The 25109-nt window shown below is 41.1% G+C and overlaps 1 protein-coding gene across 2 annotated transcripts in view; it reads left to right on the top strand.

Annotated features, from left to right (window-relative positions):
- Nucleotides 1-25109, top strand: part of ATP10A (ATPase phospholipid transporting 10A (putative)) — a 142504-nt gene that overhangs the window by 56126 nt on the left and 61269 nt on the right. For both annotated transcript variants that reach the window (XM_083168568.1, XM_083168569.1), the window contains exons 3-4: nt 14024-14109; nt 23183-23289. In XM_083168568.1, the coding sequence (XP_083024694.1) occupies nt 14024-14109; nt 23183-23289 (193 nt within the window). The remainder of the gene's footprint in view (nt 1-14023; nt 14110-23182; nt 23290-25109) is intronic.

The raw sequence follows: 25109 nt of genomic DNA, 5'->3' as shown, positions 1-25109 counted from the left end.
AATATATTCACGTTGCCTCAGTCCGAGGAGGAGGCGATTTACATTTTTTCAGGACCGTGGACTTCTCCCAGGGGCCAAACGATGCGCCTTGCCGTTAAGGAGGCGATGTGGTGGTGCCACGTGATGGTGTGCCGACTTAAGGTCAGCTTGCGAGCGGCGTAATGGTTCCCTGGCTGCCACTTACCGTTTCTCACATTGGTACGGTTCCTGTACTCGTGGGCACAGGAGATGACGTCTGTGGAGTATTGTGCGCAGCAGCTCCACATCTCAACGAAGTGCACAGTGCTGTACAACTGCTGGGTCAGGGAGGCGTGTGCCCTAGATTTAATGGCGCAGCCACAGCGTGGAATGCGATGAGACATTGTTTGTGAAAAGAAAAAAATTAATGCAGGAAGCATTTTGCCACAACAGTGGATCTTTGGCAGTATATGTAACACTATATAAAATCAACTCCACACCGACGTGGATAGTGGGGGGTATGAAAAGGTCGGAAGATGCGTTCCGCCGCCGCTCGCCACGCTTTGGGGTGCCGTTGATAATGGGGTTGACTGTAAACAATGGCATAGGTGCAGGCGCTTACAATTGTAAGCACCCATCACATCTCGTGGCATGTGCACTTTACGCAGAATAGCCCACTAAGCTATTTGCTTAGTGGGTGCCGTGCTAGGAAACAAGTACCCCTGTTTTCTCCATACAGATTTCACCTTGTTCAAAGTACTCCCTTCTAGTGCAATACCCGCTCTGTGCAGAACAGCCTCTGTGGAATACTTGTCTCCTTGCAGATTACCCCCCACCCCACACACACACGGACCGCGTATCAAATGTCACACGCATGCGATTTTGGGACGATTTCACGAGATTTATCGGCCCAAGTGCTGAAATCACGAGGAATCGGTCCAAAATCGCATAGTGCCGTTAGACTCTTATTGAAAATGCTACATTAATATTCTCTCTAAGCATGTGCGGATTTTGTAACCGAATGTATGTGGATTCAGTTAAGGTGCCCATGCCCGGTACAGTTATCGCATTGCATCTTATTGCATAGGTTTTACAATCCGATGAGATGAGATCTAGTAGATAAAGTATGTGTAGCAGCTTGTGATAGAGCTGTGTGACGGGATCGTGCATCTCATCACACCCAACAATTGTACCGTGTATGGGCACCTTTACTGTACATTGTTGATGGGCAACTTGTGGACTTCCTCAGAATAGCCGCATGTGATATGTTGACATTCTCAGAATGCCAATAGTTAGGGTTAGACTTTCAAGGGATAGTTAGTCACTAGAGGAAATCGGCCGGTTTCACCATAAAGTGACTGTCACATAATATCCGTGCCTAAGAAGCAAAGCTGGAACAACTACAGTCACCTGGACCAGGTAAGTGAGTGCTGTACCACCTGCAACATGTAGACACAAGAAATGGTCACTGTCGACATGCTGAAAACCAACAATTGATTATGTAAACCTGATACTTCAACTAACTGTTGTCCTAACATACCACACCTATACTCATGGCCCCTGTTTTACAGAAATATGAATGTTGATGCAGTACACAACAAACTGAATGTTTATGTTGTAAATGTTAAACTGGTATTAAATCCTCAAAACTATGCTAATGCTCTAATAATGATTTCTATAGTAATTACATGTATCATAATCAAATAGTGGGAATTAAAACTGGATTAAAAATACATTTGCAAAGTTCTGACACTACAGCTTGGAGTGAATGTTTACTTGGTGCCATGGGAAAATCTTTGTACAGTAAATCCCAAAGTTCAGGTTTTACTTTACTGCAAGAGCTGTCAGCACCCTGTCTTATCCATGTTATTACATTATTGAGAAAGAACTCCATAGAATTGAGAAAAACATCCATTACTAGTGAAAAATATACTGCTAAACTGTTAGCACAAAAGCTAATATAACCTGTCCTAATAGTTTATAGGGTTAGTTTTCCCTCTAAGCTTCTTTTGCAGGGTGCCGTACCCTGCCCATTTTTAAAACCTCAAAATGCACCCTGCCCTTTTTGTTTGTGGCACTGTGCACCCTTATGTTGCCCCCCATGCACTGATATGCCACTTAGAACTTTCAGCGCGTGCCATAATGTGTCATTGGTGTTACGGTGTATTACATCATGTGTAATGGCCATTATGGTGTGTGGTATAATGTGTAAGAGGCATTACAGTGTATGCCATAATGTGTAATTGTCATTACGACAGAATATGTAATGGGCATAGCAGAGTATGGTATTGTTTAATGGGCGTAATCCTAGTGCAGTGTGCAATTTTTTATATATGGGGAAAAAGACCAAACTGCGCAGAGTAGGAGTACTAAATAAAACGATATGGATTTATTACCAAAAAATATGACCATAATATAATAAGCTGTACAGCTAATGAGTGGCTACTCTATGCTAAAAACTTAAATCAAAACAATAAAACACAAATATTAAAGCATAAATTAAAGCATATATAGCATTCATGGTTTGGTAAAGAGCAGACAATTAGTAGCGTCTTTGTGTGGCAATTGGTGCTGACAGAATAACCTGTGGTTTAGTAGCTTATGGTTAGTTGTTTTTAGTTACCAGAAAAAGTTCTAGGCAGTTCTGTAAAAGCACAGGGATGTCAACTTTATGTGGCTTATTTAGGATTAGTAGGTTACGGCATGTAGGTGTTAATAATAAACCATATGGTTACCTTGCTGTAAATTCATTTTGGATTCATGTCAGGCCAGACAGAGAATAAAAAGGTACCTTGCAGCCTTAAAAGATGAAGATGCTCTCATGTGCCTCTCAGTTGCTGCCGCTGAATGTCTTTAGGGCAACTTTATCCAGAGTAAACACCAATATAAATATGGATTTCTGCAGGGTACAAGATAAGGATCATGTAATGCATATACAGTAGGAGATGGATGACTGTGTCTCTTACACATTTCCCCACCTGCTGTTAGCCTCAGCGGCTTCCTCAGAGAAAAATTTTGTACAGTGCAAGAAGCACTCACTGCCATTTTACGTGTATGTATGTATGTATATGTGTATATATATATATATATATATATATATATATATATTCTATGTGCCGGTTCTAGGGTGGCTGTTTCCGGTTTCGTCCATCATTCAGTGTGTTAGTACAGAGGTAACATGTACAGTATGTGCTCGCGGCATTTACCTTCCGCGCACTTCTGGTTATGTCGTTACCATTTCCGGGCTGTGTGCATCATTATGTTATCCCCGCTCTGTTTGGTTCCGGATTCATTCCTTCTCAAATGCCGGACATCTAAAGCCCAACTCGCCATTTTGTTTTGTGGAAACTGGTGGCTATACATTTAATGTTTTCATTTGAGTATTCATTATTAAGCCATAATGGGATTAATTTAAGAAACCTAAATATAATATGCACAAGTTTTATATTATATCGCTTTCATTTCTCACTTATATTAAGAAGAGCAAATCTATCATGCATCAGGCAGTTTAACAGATATATATATATATATATATATATATATATATATATATATATATATATCTCATATTTACCTACCTACCTGCCGTAACCTACTAATCCTAAATAAGCCACATAAAGTTGACATCCCTGTGCTTTTACAGAACTGCCTAGAACTTTTTCTGGTAACTAAAAACAACTAACCATAAGCTACTAAACCACAGGTTATTCTGTCAGCACCAATTGCCACACAGAGATACTACTAATTATCTGCTTGAGGGCTCTTTACCCAACCACGAATGCTCTATATGCTTTAATTGTTTTAATACTTGTGTTTTATTGTTTTGATTTAAGTTTTTAGCATAGAGTGGTCACTCATTAGCTGTACAGCTTATTATATTATTGTCATATCTTTTGGTAATAAATCCATATAATTTTAATTAGTACTCCTACTCTGCACAGTTTTGTATTTTTCCCTCTCTTTGTTCAAATTTGGGGCATTGAGCGGCCCTAAACAAAACAGCAGCACATACAGTAACATTTTAAGTTATTGTCATCATAAATATTTAGCGCTTTCATAATTGTCATTTATATATATATATATATATATATATATATATATATATATATATAATTTTATTTTATTTTTTTCTAATGTAAATTTCTAATATAAAATGCACCCTTCCGATTTGAAAAAGTGCCCTGCCCTAAAATAATCTGAGTGAACGCTATAAGGTTTCACCTATATGTAATAGGACACCAATGTCATCTCAGTTTTTCAGCAAAGTGTACTGGTGGCAAGGAGTTGCTTTTACCTCCATTGACTATTGTATTTTTGAAGATCTTGTCTGCTTTAAAAATGTACACCATACAATCTAATTTACAGCAACTGTGAATGCTGACCACCAGAACAATGTCCATTCACTGCATGTCTGCCTCTTTGAGATAATCCAAGTTCACCTTGTACTCTTCAAATTTTTTGCATCCCTGACAGAAACACTGACCTGCCAACTGAATCCGCTGATCAGCAGCCATCGATGAACAGCGCTGTTAAAAATGCCTGTTACAAACCTGATCAAGCACACAGTAGACAGTAACTAGTGCTTGTGTTCAGGGGATGCGGAGTCATTTTAAGACACTTGCTGGCAGTGTATTTGAGTGAAGAGCGCATTAGCTTCTAAAAGAGAGATTATGTTCCATATGTATTTTTTAAATACTTTTTTAAATATACCTTTTTAAAATATCTATTGCACGTATAGAGATATACAGTAGCTCTCTGGTTATTTTGTATTTATTTCTTTTAATCAAGATTATGTTCTTTTTCTATTAAAAGTACTGTACCTTTTATTTACTAAATATTATTGCTTCCAATATTAGACCTATTTACACTGTATGTACATATAAATGTTTTACATTTTGTGAGGACTATAATTCCCTTTTGCTTATACATGTTTAGATCTGTGCAAATATCTCTGTGACATAGAACATAACACTTTTACCAGGATTTAAGGGCCCGTTCCAAATTGTGAAGTTATAGCGCTAAACGACTTCCATTTTTATTTTTAAATTGTAATACGCCTGGAAAAATTGCAACAAGGATATCCTATTACCTGCAATCGCTGGCAGGCAAAGCATGATTTCCAAAAGTATCTGAAAAACTGGGCTGTGGTGGCTGAAAACACACAGATTTAACTGAACCTGTGTATTTTCACGAGAGCTTATGCTTATTATCAGACAGTCCAAATAGAATAGCACGATATTTGCACTTGATGTTTTACTGCTGTAATACGGGTTGAGTCTACAATATTAGATAATCCATCTGGTTCCTAGTGTTCATTCTAACACCCTGCACCTGTGACAACCTGTGCAGTACCTTTTTTCCAGCCTAGGGTGTTGATCCCTTGGCTGGTCTGTTGCTCCCTATGCACTCTGGTCTGTACCTCAGCACTGACTCGTCATAGGTAGTGTGGGATTTGTGAGGAGAAAAGTGAGCAAATACAGTAGTTCGGGATTGTGGTAGTCCACGATTGGTATGTATCAGGAACTTTTCTTACAAAAAGAGGATCATTCTTGCAGCACTGGAGAAGTCTTGAAAGTAAAAAGTTGCTTTGGATATAAGATATGATGAAAGCACATCTGTAGGGGAACGTCTGGCAAGAATAAATATGTAACATTTCTTAGACATTTCAATGCTTAAAACATGCTTTTTAAACCTATGGTTGATTGGGGTTGTAACAAACAAGCTAATGATTGCCAGGCCAGTTGCAATACATTAGTGGTACACAGGGCTGGGCCAAGCCTAATTTTTTTGGTAAGCATACACAGATTTTAGTGGCCCTCACTGTGTATAATGTGGGTGGAGTTACAATGTGATAGAGTATCAATTGATTTAGGGCGCGGTCACATAGTATTAACAATTCACAATACACCACACAGTAGAGCCCCTTAGACGCATTGCGCCAGCTAGAGCCACTTAGACATACCGTGGAACTCACTGTAATGCCCATTGCACATCTGCTGCCAGCTGGGCAGTATTGAATGCAGTGACAGCCATGCAGAGAGCGGGGTGCGGCCTGGCTGTATTCAGAGCAGGTCTGAGGCTATTTGAAAACTTGCGCTGGCTCGTGAGCCAGTCAGAGCTTGCGGCCCGGCAGGCAATCAGTGGCAGTGGTTGCTCCTGATTGGCTTCTGGACCGCAAGATTTCAATTAGAAGCAGACCTGCTCTGTATTGAGCTAGGCAGCCCACCCTCCGCTCCCTGCTCCGCTGTCACTGCTTTCAATTCTGCCTGTCTGGCGGTTGCTTTCAATTCTGCCTGTCTGGCGGTGGCTTTCCCCTTTACTATGGCACCTTACTATGGGCAGTAATCAGGGAGCTGACAGCCATTAAGAAAACACTGTCAGAGCCCTGATTACTCTGGCGCCTTACTCAGTTGCATACTCTGCGTAACGGTAGGGCCGACCTTGGGGGGTACAAGAGATGGTTTCTAGATGAAAACTATTTGAACTAGTACCGTATGTGAAATAAGGCTTTATATTACAAAATAGAGATCTTCTAAAGTACAATCTTGCAGGTACCCAGTTCTAGCTCTCCCTGGCAGCTTAATATACAGCTTAATATACAGATGGAGCAGCTCCCGTTGGAGCTGCTCTTGGTGGTAGACTTTCCATCCACCACCAGACGGCAACGCGCAGGAGATGCTCACGCCCGCCTGGCTGAGCTCTCCGCCGCCGGTCCCCTGCACCTCCCTGCAGCCCCCAACTGCTTCCCCCACTCCCAGCCGTCTCCCTGACTGACATCATATCATGTAGAGCGTACCCAATTTAGAAGAGCTACTATGTTGCTCATCATTTCCCTGGAACTCCAGGACAAAAGATACAGTGCGTACACGCGGAGTAATTTTACAGAAGTCAGTGACCCCATCCAAGCTAATAGTATGCTATTGTTGACATATCCTCCGACTAATCTGCATGTACAGACAGAGGGAGGACACATTGCTAGCAATATAGTGTAGACGCACTGGACAATCAACATGAAAATGTCATTATCGTGCATATCGTTAATACCATCTAGTGTGTATGCACGTTAACGTTTTTGGTACTACTGTATATAGCGATAAGACAAATGGGCAAGGGAGATTAGAGCTGATGGGAAAGGGATGGGGGCAGATAATTGAGGAATTATCCTGTGAATGACTAAATACTGTATGTTCTATAAAGAGGTGTGGGTTATGTATGCACTATATAAATCACTGTTCTAAAACAAATCATAAATGACCTACAAATTCTAGATTTGAAAAGTAGAAGAATATTGGAAACTTGTGTTGCTTTTCATTACCTGTGCACCAGGGAATGTCAACCCTTTCAAATCTGTAACCTTTCCTTATGTTCTGGATCTGCCAACCACATCTCCAGCCAAATGACCTGAGAAGCGATTTCCCATAAACTCAAATTTATTTATTTTTAAAATGACGAGGCTCGCAGCTAAATGTAGCGGGCTCCTTGCATTAGCCACGAACCTGGCCGTTTGCGGGAATTCTCGCCATCCTCTGACAGAGAGGATTCCCCCGGAATGTTGAATAGGGTCAACGGCCAGCACAGGGGTTAAATGACGAGGATGGCTTTTTTTCGGTGAGCCTAAAAAACAAGCCATCCTCACCATAAAAAAACGGCTGCATTGAATCAGAGAGGGGGCACTGGTCAGAATCAAATCAATGACCCTTGATACATGAGGGGTAGTGCTAACCACTATGCAACCATTCTACCTCAAGGTGAATAGAACATCAATTTGTAACATAAGCACCCAAGTTAAGCAGTTACCACTTGCATAGTAAATCTATGAAGCACTATTAATAGCTCTTTATATAATGTCAGAGACCTGAATAATCTGTAAAATCATTCTTTAAAATAGCTCATGCTTTTTCCAAAGTACTTATTTTTCTTGTTCTGTGCTGTGTTCCTTGTACAGACTCATGAGTCACATTGCACCACCTCTCATAAAAAGTGTAACTGTGACATTTTATACAGAAGAAATTTCTTACATCATAAAATGTTTCCCTATAAAATAACAGAACTAACATAATGTACAAATAAATATATCAAGCAATTATGTACTTCTCATATGAAAACATTTAAAGTCTAATAGTATTTTATTTATTTAATAAAATAAATAATAGTATAGATGGTGAGTGCATGTAAATAGGGTGGGATGCGATTAACAGACTGATCGTCTGTTGCAAGTATGCAAGTTAAGCTCGGTACGCACACAAAGATTTATCTGTCCAATCTGTCTAGATGGGAACAAAAACTTGGCAATGTACTGGAGCAAATGACAATCAACCATTTTCTCCTAAATGCTGGAAAATGGATAAAACAGATTGTTCAAATAAATTTGTTAATTCAAATGGTTTAACCAATTTGTCTGAATGACTATTGTCTCTTTTACAGTGTTTGGGTGCAAATGGTGAATTGTCACATGCTCCCATACATTTCCAGATTGTTGTTCCCTCCAAAAAAAATTGGACAGGGACATCTTTAGGTGTGTACCCAGCCAGGCAGCGGTGGGCGCGGGGTTAGATTTAGGCACTAGTGGGGGGTATAGGGTTAGTTTGGGTGGTAGGAAGGTTAGGGTTAGGCACTAACTTGAAGGGTTAGGCTGCTGTCTGGTGGGTCATCTGTATGTGACATCCCATCAGACCCTACAGATTGAACCTGCTTCACATAAAATGTATCAGATCGGACCCATCACAGGTGCTTTTTAGCACCCACATTGTATTGGGTACATTCCGTAGTTGTGTGCCAGTGGTGAAGCACAACAGGTGTGAGGCGAAAAGAGGCAGCAGAATTTTAAAAAATACTGGCCAGCCGCTGATTGGCTGAGAGAATTCTTAGTCTTTTAATTATGCTCCTGCTTCCCACCCTGCTGCCTGGCACCTGCCGCTGCCCACCGCGGAAATCAGATAGCCGGCTCTCCTGCTCCCCGCCCGGGAGTTTTACATGTGATAAATCACATGTAAAAATGGCACATCAAGTGCCAAATCGTAAGTGAGCCTCCCTGGGAGCTGCCAGGGGAGCTCAAGGTGAATTTAGTCCGACTTGTCCTTAGGACAAGTCTGACTAGTGTATGGGGGCCTTAAAGGTGCATTCACATGGTGCTATTTGAGCTGTGCGATTTTAACACAAATCGAACAGTGTGTATACAGCTTGTGATGCCCATGCGTGCCCCCGATGAATCGGCATCGCAAGAAAAAGTAGACTGCAGGCATGCCAGTTTTGAATATATTTTATATAGTATAGTGTTTTCATGTAGTCAAAATCTCAAGTAAATATTGTGAAGATTGTATGGTTCTGGGCTCCTTGTGTATTCACCTAGTTTAAAGGTTCCCAATCTACAGTGTTCAAAGGTTGAGTAGCTTTTAACGTGTATGCTAAATAGATGACACCACGCATTCCAGACAAATCCTCTCTCTATAAACAAGGAAAGAGAAAGTGTGTCTTGGTGTGGTGCACCATAGAGATTACATGCCAATAAAAATTAACTTTTAATTCATTGTTCTAAAACTGCGAAATATAAAATAAACACATAAATGACTAAGTGCGTGTTTAAAAACAGCACGTGTGGGGACTAATTGTGTGTTTTGAAATTAGTCTCTTTATTAATATATCAAGTAGAAAAAAAGAGGGAGGAGAAAAAGAAATAGAAACAGTAAAAACCCGACTTGACACCTTTTCTGGCAAAAAAAGAGTTCAAAGAAAAAGACATTGCCATCAATGAACGTATAGAGAAGATTGAGAGAGATTTTGGAGAACAAACAAAAGAAATTCAGGAGAGATCTAGAAGATTATCAAAATGATAGAGTAAGATCATATAGAGATAGGAATAAAAATAAGAAACCTAATCCTAGATCATTCTCTAGACCTCAATTGAGATACCAAAATAACAGATATGACAGGGAACTTGATTCTAGACACGAATCTTTACAACAGAGACGCGACCCTTCAAAAAATAGAAGAGAAAAACGTCCTAATAGCACCACAGATTCCCCACATAGTCCCCTTTCCACTCTTCAAAAGAACAGGGTGCTAGACCTAAAGAGAGGCAAAATTGGAATAGAGGCCATAATAGATCACCCCAACGGGATTTTCGGGAGGCCCGACCCCGCCCCAACCATTGGGAGACCAACTATCCCATGTTACAACAGGGGACACCAAAAAGACAAAGGGAAAGAAGTCTAGAGGAAACAGAGGAGGGGTACAATCAAAGAAAGACCACCAGAAAAGATTAGCCAAACAAAACAAAACACCAGATTCTGACAAATTAAAATATAAAAATGTCTTTAATATTTCTTCAAAACACCTCAGTGAGAATGAACTGTCTTTGTTGGCAAAGGGTTTGAAATACGTTCCATCAAGCAATCCTAACATCTTTGAATTATATGTGGAGCTAAATAGATACATTCGAACCCTTTGACGCAAAAGATACTTTGCAAATAAGGACACAACCAAAAATGCAGATGCATCATTCCCAAACGTGCTGGACGCATCTGACGATCCTGCACTAGTGACTTTACAAGAACTGCTGCGGGAAAATCAGTCTGGAACAGACGATGAATCGCCAATTAATTTATGATATCAAATCCAAGGTATTTAAACGGAAATCGGAATTTTTCCCTATTACAGCTAAAAGTGCCAATATAGAAACCTTCTACAAGGTAACATTGGAGGATTTTAAGAACCTCTGTAAACTTGGATCGAGGAAAGAAAACTCAGAATTCCAACTTAACTAGAGAAGAAAAAAAAGCCTTAAAATCTCTCACTAAAGATACGTCGATTATCATAAAGGAGGCAGACAAAGAAGGGGTTCTGGTTGTCCAAGATAGGAAAGACTATGTTCAGGAGGCGTTCACCCAACTCAACAATAAGGATTTTTATAAGATACTAAAAACAGATCCCACTGATATTTTTCAAACAGAGCGCAAAAACGCACTAGATGAGGCCCTAGCCCAAAATATAATTTCTAAGGAAACATGTCAATTTTTGTTTACCACTCACCCCATCACACCCACATACTATCACCTCCCTAAAATTCACAAATCACTCACTTCACCTCCTGGCCGCCCTATAATTTCAGGTATTGGGTCCCTCACCACTAATCTGTCACACTATGTGGATTTCTTCTTACAACCTCTTGTTCCTGTGCTCAGGTCACATCTCAAGGACACAACCCATTTCCTTCAAAAAATTCAAACAATTACCTGGAAGGAGACTTATGCCTTTATGACCTTGGATGTCAAGGCATTATACACCAATATACCACACAATCTTGGCATTCTACATCTTGCCAACAAATTAGAGAGAGACATTGATCTGACACAGGAACAACAATCCTTCATTATCTCATCCATTTCTTTTATCTTGACTCACAATTATTTTCTGTTTTCCAACACACATTATCTGCAGGTGATAGGGACGGCCATGGGCACCAGGTTTGCGCCGAGCTATGCCAACCTATACATGGGCAAGTTCGAGGACACCCATGTGTGGGGCGGCGAGTTCGGTGCGAATCTTGTGTTCTATGGCCGTTATATAGATGATCTCTTTATAATTTGGGATGGGGACTATCAATCAGCACAACACTTTGTCACTTCACTCAATCACAATCAATTTATTTTATCCTTCACTTCACATTTTAATCCCATACACATTGAGTTTTTAGACATATCCCTGAACATAGTCAATTCCACCATAACCACTTCAAATTACACCAAGACTGTAGATACACATTCATATCTACACTATAAAAGTTCACATCACAAACCTTGGAAGGTCAATATCCCCAAGGGACAATTGATGCGGATTCGCCGCAATTGATCTTCACTAGACTTGTTCAATGAACAAGCTACTGATATCATTACCTCTTTTAAAGAAAGAGGATACCCAGACCCCCTCCTACACGAAGCCCTCAACGAGGTCCGCAAAATGAGGAGAGGACCTTCTAGTCGTCGTCTCCCCCCCTTTCCCCTTTTTTTCCAATCCCCCCTTTTGGGATATATATCCTTTGAATGATACACAACCTTTGTTGCATAGAATTATGTATATCATTTACTGTTTGGGGATCTCACCACAGCTCAGTCTATTTATGTGTATGGTACTTAAATGTATATGACACATACTAAATATACCATCACTATGGGTGACCCCTCAGGAGATATATATATTTATATATAAAAACATCATAATAAAATAATAATGAAACTGTATGTATCTCTGCTTTACATGACATTTGCAGATAAACTTAGATCTCTCTTTTTTGTCTTTATATACACTATTTATTATACATATATAATGAGAATCTCCTTTTCCATACGATCTCTCATCCACCATACTTTTCTCTATATAATCGGTGCTAGCTTATTTATTATTATTATTATTATTATTATTATTTTTTATATTTATGTTTATGCCCTGTTTATCTTTATTATATGCCTTTTAGAGATATTTCTTTGTTCATGTTATTTTTCTAATACATTAAAGCTGAATGATAATGCCAACCAATGCACATAACGGGACTAAACTTCCGCCAACCAAAGTTGTCATTTCCGGCAAGATTGATCAAATCAACAAGCGTTGTGGAAACACCTATCACCGCGCAGCATATCCAGGATGTCTCTAGCTCTAACTAGAGACAACCGAGCGGTTACTTCCGCCAACCATGCGTACTTCCGCCAGCCGGAAGTATGACAACCAGACACCTCCACTAACCACAGAGGTTAGATTAACACATCCGCTGATAACTATCTTTCAGAGACCAATTGTCTCATGAACGCTGGCTACATCTTTGTACATAACGCTATCTGCCCCATATTATTGATCTCATTTGAGACAGATTATAAATGTCACCTTCAGAATCATGTGATCGGCCCCAATCATGTGACATGATCACATGACCACTATATTGTTTTTTAAAACCAGTTTTTTGCTCTTATTGTGTATAGTATTAGATTTCTGCACATTCCTCCTGTGCATACCTGTTATCGACATGCAAGTGTCGACATTCTGATTGAATCAATTGATTTGGCAATAAAAACACATACTCTTACAAGTGCTAACAGTTTATTCACAAACAATTGTAACAAATGTAATAAGAGGAATTTGTCCCACATTTAAATCTGACACTAACTGTGAAAGACGCAACACTGTACATATATTAATAAAGAGACTAATTTCAAAACATACAATTAGTCCCCACACGTGCTGTTTTTAAACACGCACTTATTTGCACTTTGTCATTTATGTGTTTTATTTTATATTTCGCAGTTTTAGAACAATGAATTAAAAGTTAATTTTTCTTGGCATGTAATCTCTATGGTGCACCACACCAAGACACACTTTCTCTTTCCTTGTTTATTCTGTTGTATTTGTGTCAGTGGTAGCACACCCCTAAACTGATACGGTTGTTTAAAAATTAGAACAATAGGGGGCCATACGCTATATGAATAATTGCTATACTTTATCCTGTGCGGTAGATTACCCCACTCTGTTTCTTGCAAATCCTCTCTCTATATGGTCTTTCCCATCATTTAAAATTTGGAGATAAGAGTGTGTGCAATAGAATTGTGTTAGACAATTTGCTGTAAACAGATTGAGGATTATGGTCCTTGCTGTGTATATCATATGCAGAAAGGTGGTGCACTAATTATCACAATCAGACACATATCAGGGTAGATTTGATCAAAGTGTGCATTACAGATATGCAGGTTTTGGCTGCTGCACTGCCCACACACTTTGTAGAAGAGTACTGCATGGGGGGAGTTGCGGTACTAATAGCCCCTCTCCTCAATTCATCTAATATTTCTTTTACCAACATACTAGGGGTGGTGGTCATGGTTTATTTTATTTTTTTATCGTTAAGCAAATGTCTGCTTTGGGGACCTGTACTAGGCGTGTGTGTGTGTGTATAGGTATTATGTATACTCTAATATGTTCATGTATGCAGAATTTACCCTGCTTTAGTGGCAGCCCATTTTTTTCTTTCTTCCACCTTTCAGTAGATCTCAGATGTCTATTTTTTTTTTTTTGTGTTTTTCAGGAAACAGAATTTGATCCTATGAAGTTTAACAGCATTATAGAATATGAGAAGCCAAATAATGATTTGAGCAGATTTCGAGGTTACATGTGAGTATTTTTACATGTTAATATATTTACATATGTATTACTACTAGTCTTTATTAACTAAGCGTTATGTATTCTTTATTATTTATCCATATTGTCCACCATATTTATACATCGCTTTACAGAGAATAATGGTCTCTGTCCATTTAAAATTTAGTATAAATCAGGGGGTCTTCAACCTTTAAGACAGTGTTGGCCACAATAAAAATGAATCAAAGCCCGAGGGCCATTAATATATACTACAGTATTTAAGGTGCCCATTTTTTGTATACGATGCGCGCTCCATATCCCATCGCTTAGCTCAAAAAGTATGTGCTGCACATACTTTTTGCACCGGCTTCGGATGGCATCGCATGCGCATACAATTATTGTACTGTGTATGGGCACCTTTAGACTCTAAGGCATGGGTCCTCAAACTGCGGCCCTCCAGATGTTGTGAAACTACAAATCCCAGCATGCCTTGCTACAGTTTTAACACTCCCTTATAGCAAAACTGTGGCAAGGCATGCTGGGATTTGTAATTTCACAACATCTGGAGGGCCGCAGTTTGAGGACCCATGCTCTAAGGGGTACATTTACTAAGATGGGAGTTCTATTGTAGATGGGATGTTGCCCATAGCAATCAATTAGATTCTACTTATTTAGCACCTTCTAAAAGATAATAGAATCTGGTTGCTATTGCAGCATCCCATCTCCAATAGAACTCCCATCTTAGTAAATGTATCCCTAAATTTAAAAGGATTGTAAGACTTTTTATAATTTTAATATACTGATGAAAAAATAATGGTCAGTTTTACCCTTTTTCAATAATATGTTTATGGTTCGGATTCAGTCATGATGGGTGGTGTCACAGTGGGAGCCGTGATGTGACGGTGTCCGCACGGGTGTCAGGCGGGGTCCAGACAGTCGGGATCCTGACAGTCATTTACCCAACGTCGGGATCCCGACTGTCAAAAATCCGACAGATGGGTTCCCGACGGCCACCGGCTATTCTCCCACTTGGGGCCCACGACCCCCATAGAGGGAGAATGGAATAGGTGGCGAGAGTAGCGAGCCACCGTGCCTGTACCGAGCCACCGTGCCCGCAAGGGGCTTTGTTGCACTCGCCATGCTTTCTGAGTCGGGATCCTGACGTCGGGCTAATGACTGTCGGGATCCTGACGTCGGGCTAATGACTGTCTGCATCCTGACGTCGGGCTAATGACTGTCTGGATCCCATACCACACCCGTCCGCACAGTGTGACTGTAGTACATACTATGTGTAATTGACCATCTAGTGCTCACCAGGGCTGATTAAATTAAAATTATTTGTGCTGTGTCCGGACAGACATAGAATGTGAATGTGCTTGTGCACACGTCTATGCCCCCTTCTGCCCCCCATAGCAGTGCTATTAGCCTTCTGAGCCCCCACTCTCCATGTGTCTCCACCTTTCATCCATAGCAGTGTCATTAGCCACTTGAGCCCCCACTTTCCAAGTGTCTCTGCCTCCTGTCCTCTTTCCGATTACCCGCGCTATCTGCTCCCACCCTCCCATGCCCCTCCCCCAGAACCGTGTCCCATCCCCTTGGGCCCCCACTTTTCAAAGGTCCCCCTCCATAGCCATGTCCTTTATCCCCATGCCTCTCCCTTCCCATAGGTCTCCCATAACAGTGTAAATAGTCCCCCTCCTCCCACTCCCCCTCCACTGCTGCAAACAGTTACTGTAGATAATGAAGTGGTGAAAGACTCTTGCGCTGTCCCAAATGGCAAGAGGGGTTCCTCAGTCCTCTTCTTATTCAGTCGGCGGTTAACCGAACATTAGCATTAAAACAAGACAGGGAGATACTTATCAGGGAGACTAATACCCCTTTTAGACATACTACCCGGGATTTTGGCCAGGTTTACCTGGGATTTTCATCCCAGGTTACTCCCGGGATTTTAGTAACAGACCCCCTTTCACACTACACCTCAGATCCGTGAAAAACCCGGGTACACCCCTTTCACACATAAGCCAGGCTTTTCAAGCATTTCAGTGTTTCATCATTAAAATGGACAAGGACCGTTGCAATATTTGCATACACTATGGCAACCTTCACAGTGCCTGTGATTTGAGATTTGATCTCCTCTTCTCCACGGACATGTAACAGCTCCCTGACCACCTCTTCCTTCCAATGATGTGCCATGCCACCTGACTTCCCACAGGATTCTGCACTCTGTTGCTGCAAAGGAGCAACATGCATTCACTTCCTCTGCAAGCGCCTCCGCACATGAGGCGTCTTCCTCGGCTGCAGCTGATGACCTCATCAGAAGACGCCTCGGCAGGAAAAAAAAGCCACATTACATGTTTAAAACGGAAAATCCCTGGTAATACCATTCAGACATAAGCCGGGTATTATATCCGGGAGTAAAATACCGGGAAAAACCCTGGTCAATTGCAAGTGCTCATTATCCGGGAGTGAAACTCTGGTATACCCTTTCAGACATAAGCTAGTCCTGGGCTTGGGCGCATTCATGTGAAAAAACCCGGGATTTTCGCGTATGTCTGAAAGGGGTATAAATTATAAAGTGTCCATACACAGTACCCAGTCTGTGTTCCTGACCTGTCTCCCCTGCCTTATTTGCATACAAAGGTATCTTTAGGATCCACAGCTGGTCCCACGTCCCGGGATCCTAAAGTGTATATGGATACTTTATAATTTAGTCTCCCTGATAAGTCTCTCCCTGTCTTGTTTAATGCTAATGTTCGGTTGACTGCCGGCTGAATAAGAAGAGGACTGAGGAACCCCTCTTGCCATTTGGAACAGTGCAATAGTCTTTCACCACTTTGTACAAATTATATTATAAGCTATATTAAGCAATGTAGTGAACAGACACCGCACAAGCATGAAGTAATGAGTACACCTTTTCCTCTTTGTACCATAGAACCATGTCCTACCACTAAAAAGATAACTGCAAGCCATAGGAAAAGGAAAGAGTTTAGAAATTAACATTACATGTTAGATTTATTAAAGCTTCTAAAAATGAAAAGTGATGCTGTTACCAGTGATAAGAGAGGTGATTGCTGCTACACAGACTCAAGTCTTCATGAGCTACTACAGACTCCAGTCTTCTCGAAGATGTCCAAGCAGTGGCCATCTGGTCTTTTTTTACTTTGAAGTGACGTGGCGGGAGACCAAGTCTCCTATTTCAGTCCGCAATTGCAGGGTCGCACTGGGACTTTGACATGATTCAGTCCCAGGGCGACCCTGCGTTTTGGTCTGATCAGACCTCCTCAGCGAACCGGCAATATTACCAGTTCGCTGATGTCATCCAGGGGCGTGGCGGAGGAGGCAGCGCTTAGAGCTGGTGCTGCTCCAAACGCTACCTCCTCCATTGGTGTGCATGGGAAACCGGTCGCTCGAACTGATTAACCCGTTCACACTGCAAAGTAATGCAGCAACAAACTGGCAAGAACCATTCTTTATTTACCAGTTCATATTGCCATGTTGCTCCCGGGTTTGCGAGACCCGGTAACACCTTTCACATCGCACTAATTACCGGGTCAAATCGGCATGAACCCAGTAATTAGGAGCTAATCCTACCCCTTTCACATCGCACCTATTAGAAACCTGGGTAATTAACTGCTATAAAGCTGTTCCAAAACCAATGCACAGCTATACCTTTTCAGCATGTGCTCACTGGCTGATGAACTGTATGACTCCTCATTCAGCTTAAGTTCTGCTCCTCCCACTGGGCCTTATTCTAGTTTACTCTTTCTGACAAAATCCTTCTTAGATGGATAAAACCATGTGCAATGCAGGTGGGACAGATGTTACTTGTGCAGAGAGAATTCGATTTGGGTGGGGTTTTACTTCAAAGTGAGATCTATATTACAGTGTAAAAAAAAAAGCAGCCAGTATTTACCCTGCACAGAAACAAAATAACTCACCCAAATCTAATTCTATTTGCACATTTTACATCTGCTCCCCTGCAGTGCACATGGTTTTGTCCGTGAACAGTGAACTAGAATAAGACCCACAGTGTGCATGTAACAGTAAGTTCAGCTTTACCTGTTAATCAATAAACCAACACCACTGGTTAAGTAACCAGTGTATACCAGTGGTCTACAACCTTTTTTGGGGCGTGAGCTACTCAAGACAAAATAAACCATCTGAAGAGCTACTAAAATAAAATAAAAGTCTGCATAATAATCGAAAAATGCCATTTACACATGCCACCAGTTAAACAATGCCCCCTATACCCGCAGTTATGCCATAAACACAATGCCCCTCAGCAGTGCCAGATAAACAATGTGGTGCCATTCTAAATAAATACTCTGGTGGTACTGTGTATGCACACCATAGGCGCACGCCAAAAATGGGTGTAGCCACATGGGGTGTGGCCAATGAAAATGATACACATATGCCCCCAATAATGCCACATACACATATGCCCCCACGGTTCCAGAGAGGTTTGTCCCCCAGTGTGCCAGGTTTGTCCCCCACTGTGCCACCAGTAGAAGCAGAACTCACTGTTGTGGTGGTGGTGGTGGTGGTGGTGTTCCTGCTGCTGCCGAGGGTAGGAGAGTCCCGGCTGGCTGGCTCCTCGGTGCTCTACCACTTCCCTTCCCGGTAACTGGGCCGTCGGCTAATCAAAGCTCGCGGGTCGGCTCCTGATTTGCTGACTGCCCATGAGTTCAGATTGGCTTACGGCCCAGTCAGTCATAGAGATACCAACAATGAGGGGTAGGAGAAGTGCGTGATGTGCTCTCCTTCCCTCAGAGAACTGGCAGCGGGTGAGGGAGGGAGAGAGGGAGGCAGGCAGGCAGTGGTGAAGCCACCCAAATCACTACCGTAAGCTAACAGTAGCTCACGAGCGACGGGTTGGCGACCACTGGTTTATACTGTAGTCATCTGCTGGTCTGTGCCAGCGTAACTTTTGAAAAACACCTGCATACATTTCCAACATATATAGCCACCCATCACATTCTAGCTATTTCTCTATAGTATCCTATAGATTTGTAGACCGAATTAGGCAGCTATGGGCAGCACTAACATTTTTTTGAAGCTCTAATAAATTTACCCTGTAGACTTGTCTCAACCCAGTTATATGTATCCATAAGACCTAAGGTTTTAACAAGAGCCCCCCCTTGTTATGACTGTGTTTGATGAATCCTAGAATCTTACGCCAGAGATAAGGCTAATCCTTTTGATGATTTGGCAGACCATTTTAGAGATGTCTTGTGGTACATAATGTGTCCTGGTAGATGCACATATGATTTCCATTAGCTAGTTGTCATCCTCTCCACTACATAGATAAACAGCAGGTTTCTAGTATGGTCAGGCTGTTGCAGTAGGAAAGAATTCCTAATTCGCTCCCAGTCCCTGAATAAAATTGTTGGTACACTGCTGTCAGATCTTTTATATGAACAGCCAGTGGGGTGGGAGCTGGTGCTTGGAATATATTCCTATCAAACTCTTCTGTTAGTGCTCACACCCACCTAAAAAAGAACCTCTTCTAATGTGCATTAACTCAATGAGCTTGAACTTTGAATGGCCATGGTAAACAGATTATAAAAAAGGGTCAGAAAAACAAACTGAAACAAATTAATTAGTAGCATCTGCATGGCAGTTCATGTGTATCTTTCCTCCACTTGGAAGGTTTAAGCTATGAATACATGCTGGGATCAATTATAACTCTACATAGATCTAAATGAACAATAAACTTGGAATGTATAATAAATTGCATATCTCCATTAAAAAGGCATCTAGTTAAAGAAAATGTTCCTCCATTTTAGTTGTGTTTATTATGCCCTACCATCTCTACTAAAATATATGCTGAATGAATAGTGTTCTGTGCCTTCTCTACAGATTACCCTTTGTTTGTGCAAGTTTATGTAGTTCAGAGATTACTATTATTATTTATTATTATTATTATTATTATTATTATTATTATTATTGTCACACTTTAGTGCTTTGTTTTCTTTAACAAACAACAGGATGGTACAGATTCCCTTTTGCATACATCGGTGTACTTATTACTATAATAGATCTATTGGGGAAATAAGTAAAAATAGGTTTTAGTCCTAACAATTGACTGTACAGTACTCACCAATGTATCCTTTAGCTAATTTGCTAGCTCTCACGTGGCCTGACATTTAGTAATGAATGCTTACAGCGTTATTAGTGTATAAGTACTGGAAAAAGGAGAGTACTCAAATGCAACTACAGTATATGAAAATGCTGTTTATTATAAGTTGCTTTAAAATTACAATAAATAGTACTATACCACAAATGAAACCCACAGAAAAGTAAATCTAGGTAACATTTACTGTTGGCTTACCAAAAAACACTTTTTTTTTTTTTTTAATAGAACATACCCCAATATATGCATTATTACACCATGCATTACTCCTAAGATTGCTCTTATATAAAGGTAAAGAAGAGAAAAAAGTTTGTTTGGTAATGTGTAAAGTTGGTGAGCTATAATGGATACATGTGCAAGGTGAAATAAGTCAGTGATTGCAAATTGTGGATAAAAACACTTTGTTTAAAAATGCAGCAGGAGCCACTGGGTTCAGTCCAAAAATATCTAATGATTGAAAATAAAAATAGTGCAGCTTAATACAGATGTGTCCTAATACATCCACAAGAGTTCCCCCAGGAGGCAGCTCCTAGCATTATTAGTGGGCAGCTGTCTGATCTTAAATTGAAATAACTTTCGACTTTCACAAAGCTACAGCATCAAAACAAAACAAAAAAAAAGACCTATTTCTATAACTGTTTGTTTTTTATACAAAAAGAATATTAATATATTTGCCGAAAAATTTCAGGAAACCAGTAGCTCTAAGGGCAGTATTCAATGACGGAGTTCTCCGTGCATGGAGAGCGTTTTATTTTGCTCTCCATGCACTCTCCGTGTTCCGGAGGGCTCGCTGCCACTCCTGCTCCCACTATTCAACGTTTTTAAGACTCGCCGCCACTCGCGGCGAGTCTTAACCCCTGCAGCGGACGAGCGTCCGCGGCAGGGAGCTGACAGGGAGCCGTGGGACGTGGCATCCAGGGAGATTAAAGTCTCCCTGGATGCCACAGAACATATGTGAGGGTAGGGGGCCCCCCTGGGACCCAGGCAGCACAGGCTGCCCCCCCCTATAGCCAGCGGGGGACCCAGTATTCACTGCACCCGAACGTGCATACGGGTGCAGTGAATATATGAATATCTAATGAGCGGCTCGAGCGCTCCGGCCCCCTGCTGGCTGCACTGTGTAAAAAAAAAATAAAAAAAAATATTTTTTTTTTAAATTAAATATATATTCATGTGCTATAAGCACATGAATAAAAATCACATGCCCCTTCACAGAAAAAAATTCCTGATTTTTTGACACCAAAATTAAATACAAAACCCTTTTAGATTAAAAGTTCACATTCCAGCTCTCCATCAAAAGATGGAGAATTTCTACACGGAGAGAGACGGCGAAAATCACTTAGAAAGACGGAAAACATTTCACATTGAATAGGGTTGCTCGCTTTTGGAGAGCAAAATGCCCCGTCCAAGGCGAAAAAAGCACAAATTCTCCACAAAACACGGAGAACTTTTCTCATTGAATACTGCCCTAAGAATTGGAGACGCCTATGCGCCTTCATTCTTTGTGCTTGAATATTCTGTGGCTTTGATGGGGCTGGTTATAAAGTATTTCCCAGCATCCTGCAGCATGTCTAGTGGAACATAGCATTGCGCAACGGTTATTCATGAAAACTAAACTGCAAAAGTATGGTAATGCACCTATTTTTAATTTTTATAATGCAACTGATTTTTTTGCTACAACACACTAAGGGGGGGGGGGGGGGGGTAATCAATTGCCCGTAAGCAGCCGTGGATTATCAAGATTCGTCAGTGATGGTGACAATTTACGGCCGTAAATCGACAAAACAGGCCAGACTGACACTTCTGTCAATCTGCTTCTTCAATGTGGATGGACATAGCGGTGGGCACCTTTTCAATGCTGTCTTATCCAACAGCATTGAAGAAGCAGATCTACAGAACGGGCTGACTTTGAAAGCTGTCGGGCCCGCTTTGTCGCTTTGTGAATTGTCGCCATCATGGACAAATCTTGAAAAATCCATGGTCGTTTATACGGACACGCCCCCTTTTCAAACATTGAATCCCGCCTGGCGATTATGCTGGCCATGGTCACGGCTGTCTGGACAGATCGGCAGTCGTGACCAAGGATTGAATCCTCCCCTAAATGTGCATGTATCCATCTAAAGAGAGGATGACATAGTTGAGGAAAAAGACTGGATATATGGTCAGATTGAGACTGTCCACATGGTTGAGGCTGAGATTTTCTGTCTTGGTCAAATGATCAGAGAATTGAAGGAACATGTTTGTGACCATGATTTCTCCAGTTGCGTGACAAAACAATGAAATGATCCTTCATACACGCTATACAATAAAACAGGCCATGCACACAATTATTTGCAAATAGGTCCAATTGTATAGTGTGGGCTGAGCTTAAATGTCCCCCGAAGTTTCAGTCAAGCACTTCAGCTATCAATATACTGCATTCAATCTTATTGTGATACTTCACATGTATTTAAGTGTTAATGGCTACGTGCCATTCTTGTATACAGGATTTTACAGTTGTTGGAACCATTTTATTATCACCCACTATAAGGCAGGGCAATACATTTCAGTAATGCTGGCCTCGGTTTTGTATCACATTTTCTGCAGAGGTTTTTTTTTATTCTTTAATTCCTTAATTGACCTGTTAACAATTACCCTGCGAACACATCGAAGTAATGTACTTTTATTATGCTGATTTGTTTGAACAAACAAACCACAAGCTTATAGTGATCATTGCGCACATTACAAAGCATCTGCCTCTGACCAAAACATGACCCTGTTATGCTGTTTTACAGCCTTATCCACATCTAATTAATTACAGCAATGTTTCCTTCGCAGCTTAGTGTGGGAAAAGTACTGTTATTTATGCATGTTTTATTTAATGTAACTATTAAAAGCAATCTTGTTTAATATGTAAGAATATAGGCATGGATTCTTTATTTTTTTGGCTTGTTAACCATCTTTTTCCTTTTTAATTATTTCTTTATATTCCAGAATTCATAAAAATAGAAAGAAATCTGGTCTTTCCAAGGAGAACCTCCTGCTACGTGGCTGTACTCTGAGAAATACAGAGGTTGTCTCTGGAATTGTTGTTTATGCAGGTACTGATTTTTCCCAGACACACATAAAAGCCAGCCACACACCACACCACAAAAGGCTTGCTTTACACCATATTATTTATTATTATTTATTTATGGTACTTGTTTCCTAGAACAGCGCCTACGATTCCATCGTACGGCATCTCATCGCTTCGAATCCCCCGCAATATTGTGGCATGCGATGCAATTTTTAATTGTACAAGCACACAGATGGGTGCTTACAATGTGATGCCATCATTTAGTGTCACCCCCAGTGTCAACGCCACCCCCAGTGTCAACGCCAACCCGAAGCGTGGGGAGCGCAGCGGTACGCGTCCTCCGACCTTTTCATACCCCCACTATCCACGTCGGCCTGCAGTTTACTTTAGATAGTGTAGCGAGCCACCAAGCCCGACGCGTGGCGAGCGGACACGTAATACGAGCCTGAAGCGTGGCCACACTATCTAAAATCGACTGCACGCCGACGTGGATAGTGGGGGTATGAAAAGTTCGGAGGACGCGTATCGTCGCCCCACGCGGGGCTCGCCACGCTTCGGGATGGCGTGGATTCTGGGGGTTACATCTAATTGTAAGCACCCATCACATCTCATGGCATGGGTGCTCTTCAATGAAATATCGCATCGCATGCCATTTGCTGGCCTATGCGATATTTCATTGTACAAGGACTCCTGTGCATTTAACATGGAGATCGCATCGTACAGCACTAATAACGGTACGCAATGCAATGCGATGTGCGCCACGCTAGGAAACAATTACCTTATTTATTAACAGTATATATAGCGCATACATATTCCGCAGCGCTTTACAGAGAATATTTGAATTTTTTGTTGGAAGCCAATTAACCTACCAGTATATTTTTGGATTGTGGGAGGAAACCAGAGGAAACCCACGCAAGCACGGGGAGAATATACAAACTCTGCACAGTTTAGAGCCATGGTGGGAATGGAACCCATGACCTCAGCGCTGTGAGGCAGTAATGCTAACCATTACACCGTCCGTGCTGCACCATATACCTCAATCACTTATTTTACATTTCAATATATATATTTTTGTGAACTACGTTAGGACATTACCTAGAATTCTCTTTACATCATATTGACAAGAAGGGGTGTGGATCGTATTGTCGACAGCACTTATGTTGACAGTCATTAGGTCGACATGGGTTTAGGTCGACACATTGTTAGGGCAACACGTGTTAGGTCGACATGTTTGTTTTTTTTACTGTTTTTTGACCCGAATGTTGACAGTCGACATGGGCACAGTTCGAAGTCAACCGCAGCCCCTTGCATAGCTCGCTACGTTCGCAATGCTACGGGCACACTATTTTATTTTCCAACCACACCCTATTGGATGGTAGGGCATGAAATACCGCCTGTCGGCTCAAAAAACAAAAAAAAAAAAATGTCGACCTTGCCCCCATGTCCACCTTGCCACCTTTCGACCCAACTGTGTCGACCTAATGACTGTCGACCTATCCCAACATGAAATTAATGACATGTGGATATTGATTATAGTAGCACTGTCACTCATATATAAAAAAAAAAAATATATATATATATATATATATATATATATAGTACCTAAAAATCTGCGCCTCAGTGGTAAACAGCAGCAACTCTGAGAGTCCCCTGTTAGCCGGGACCCAGAACAGATACAAAGCAGAAACAGAGTGCGCTAAGGGTGAAAGTACACAACTTTTCCTCAGTTTATAAAATATTTAATAAAAGCCAACAACACGGCTTATAAAAGATACACAATTTACACGGTCATTTGATGGAATCAATTAACATAGTGTGTGGTGATTCAATACAACAGCAGGCCTG

The sequence above is a fragment of the Crinia signifera genome, chromosome 2 (genome assembly GCF_055691185.1).
Source record: "Crinia signifera chromosome 2, ASM5569118v1, whole genome shotgun sequence".
Taxonomy (NCBI): Eukaryota; Metazoa; Chordata; class Amphibia; order Anura; family Myobatrachidae; genus Crinia; species Crinia signifera.
Note: the sequence above shows the minus strand (reverse complement) of the source record. Positions and strands in the feature narration are given on the sequence as shown.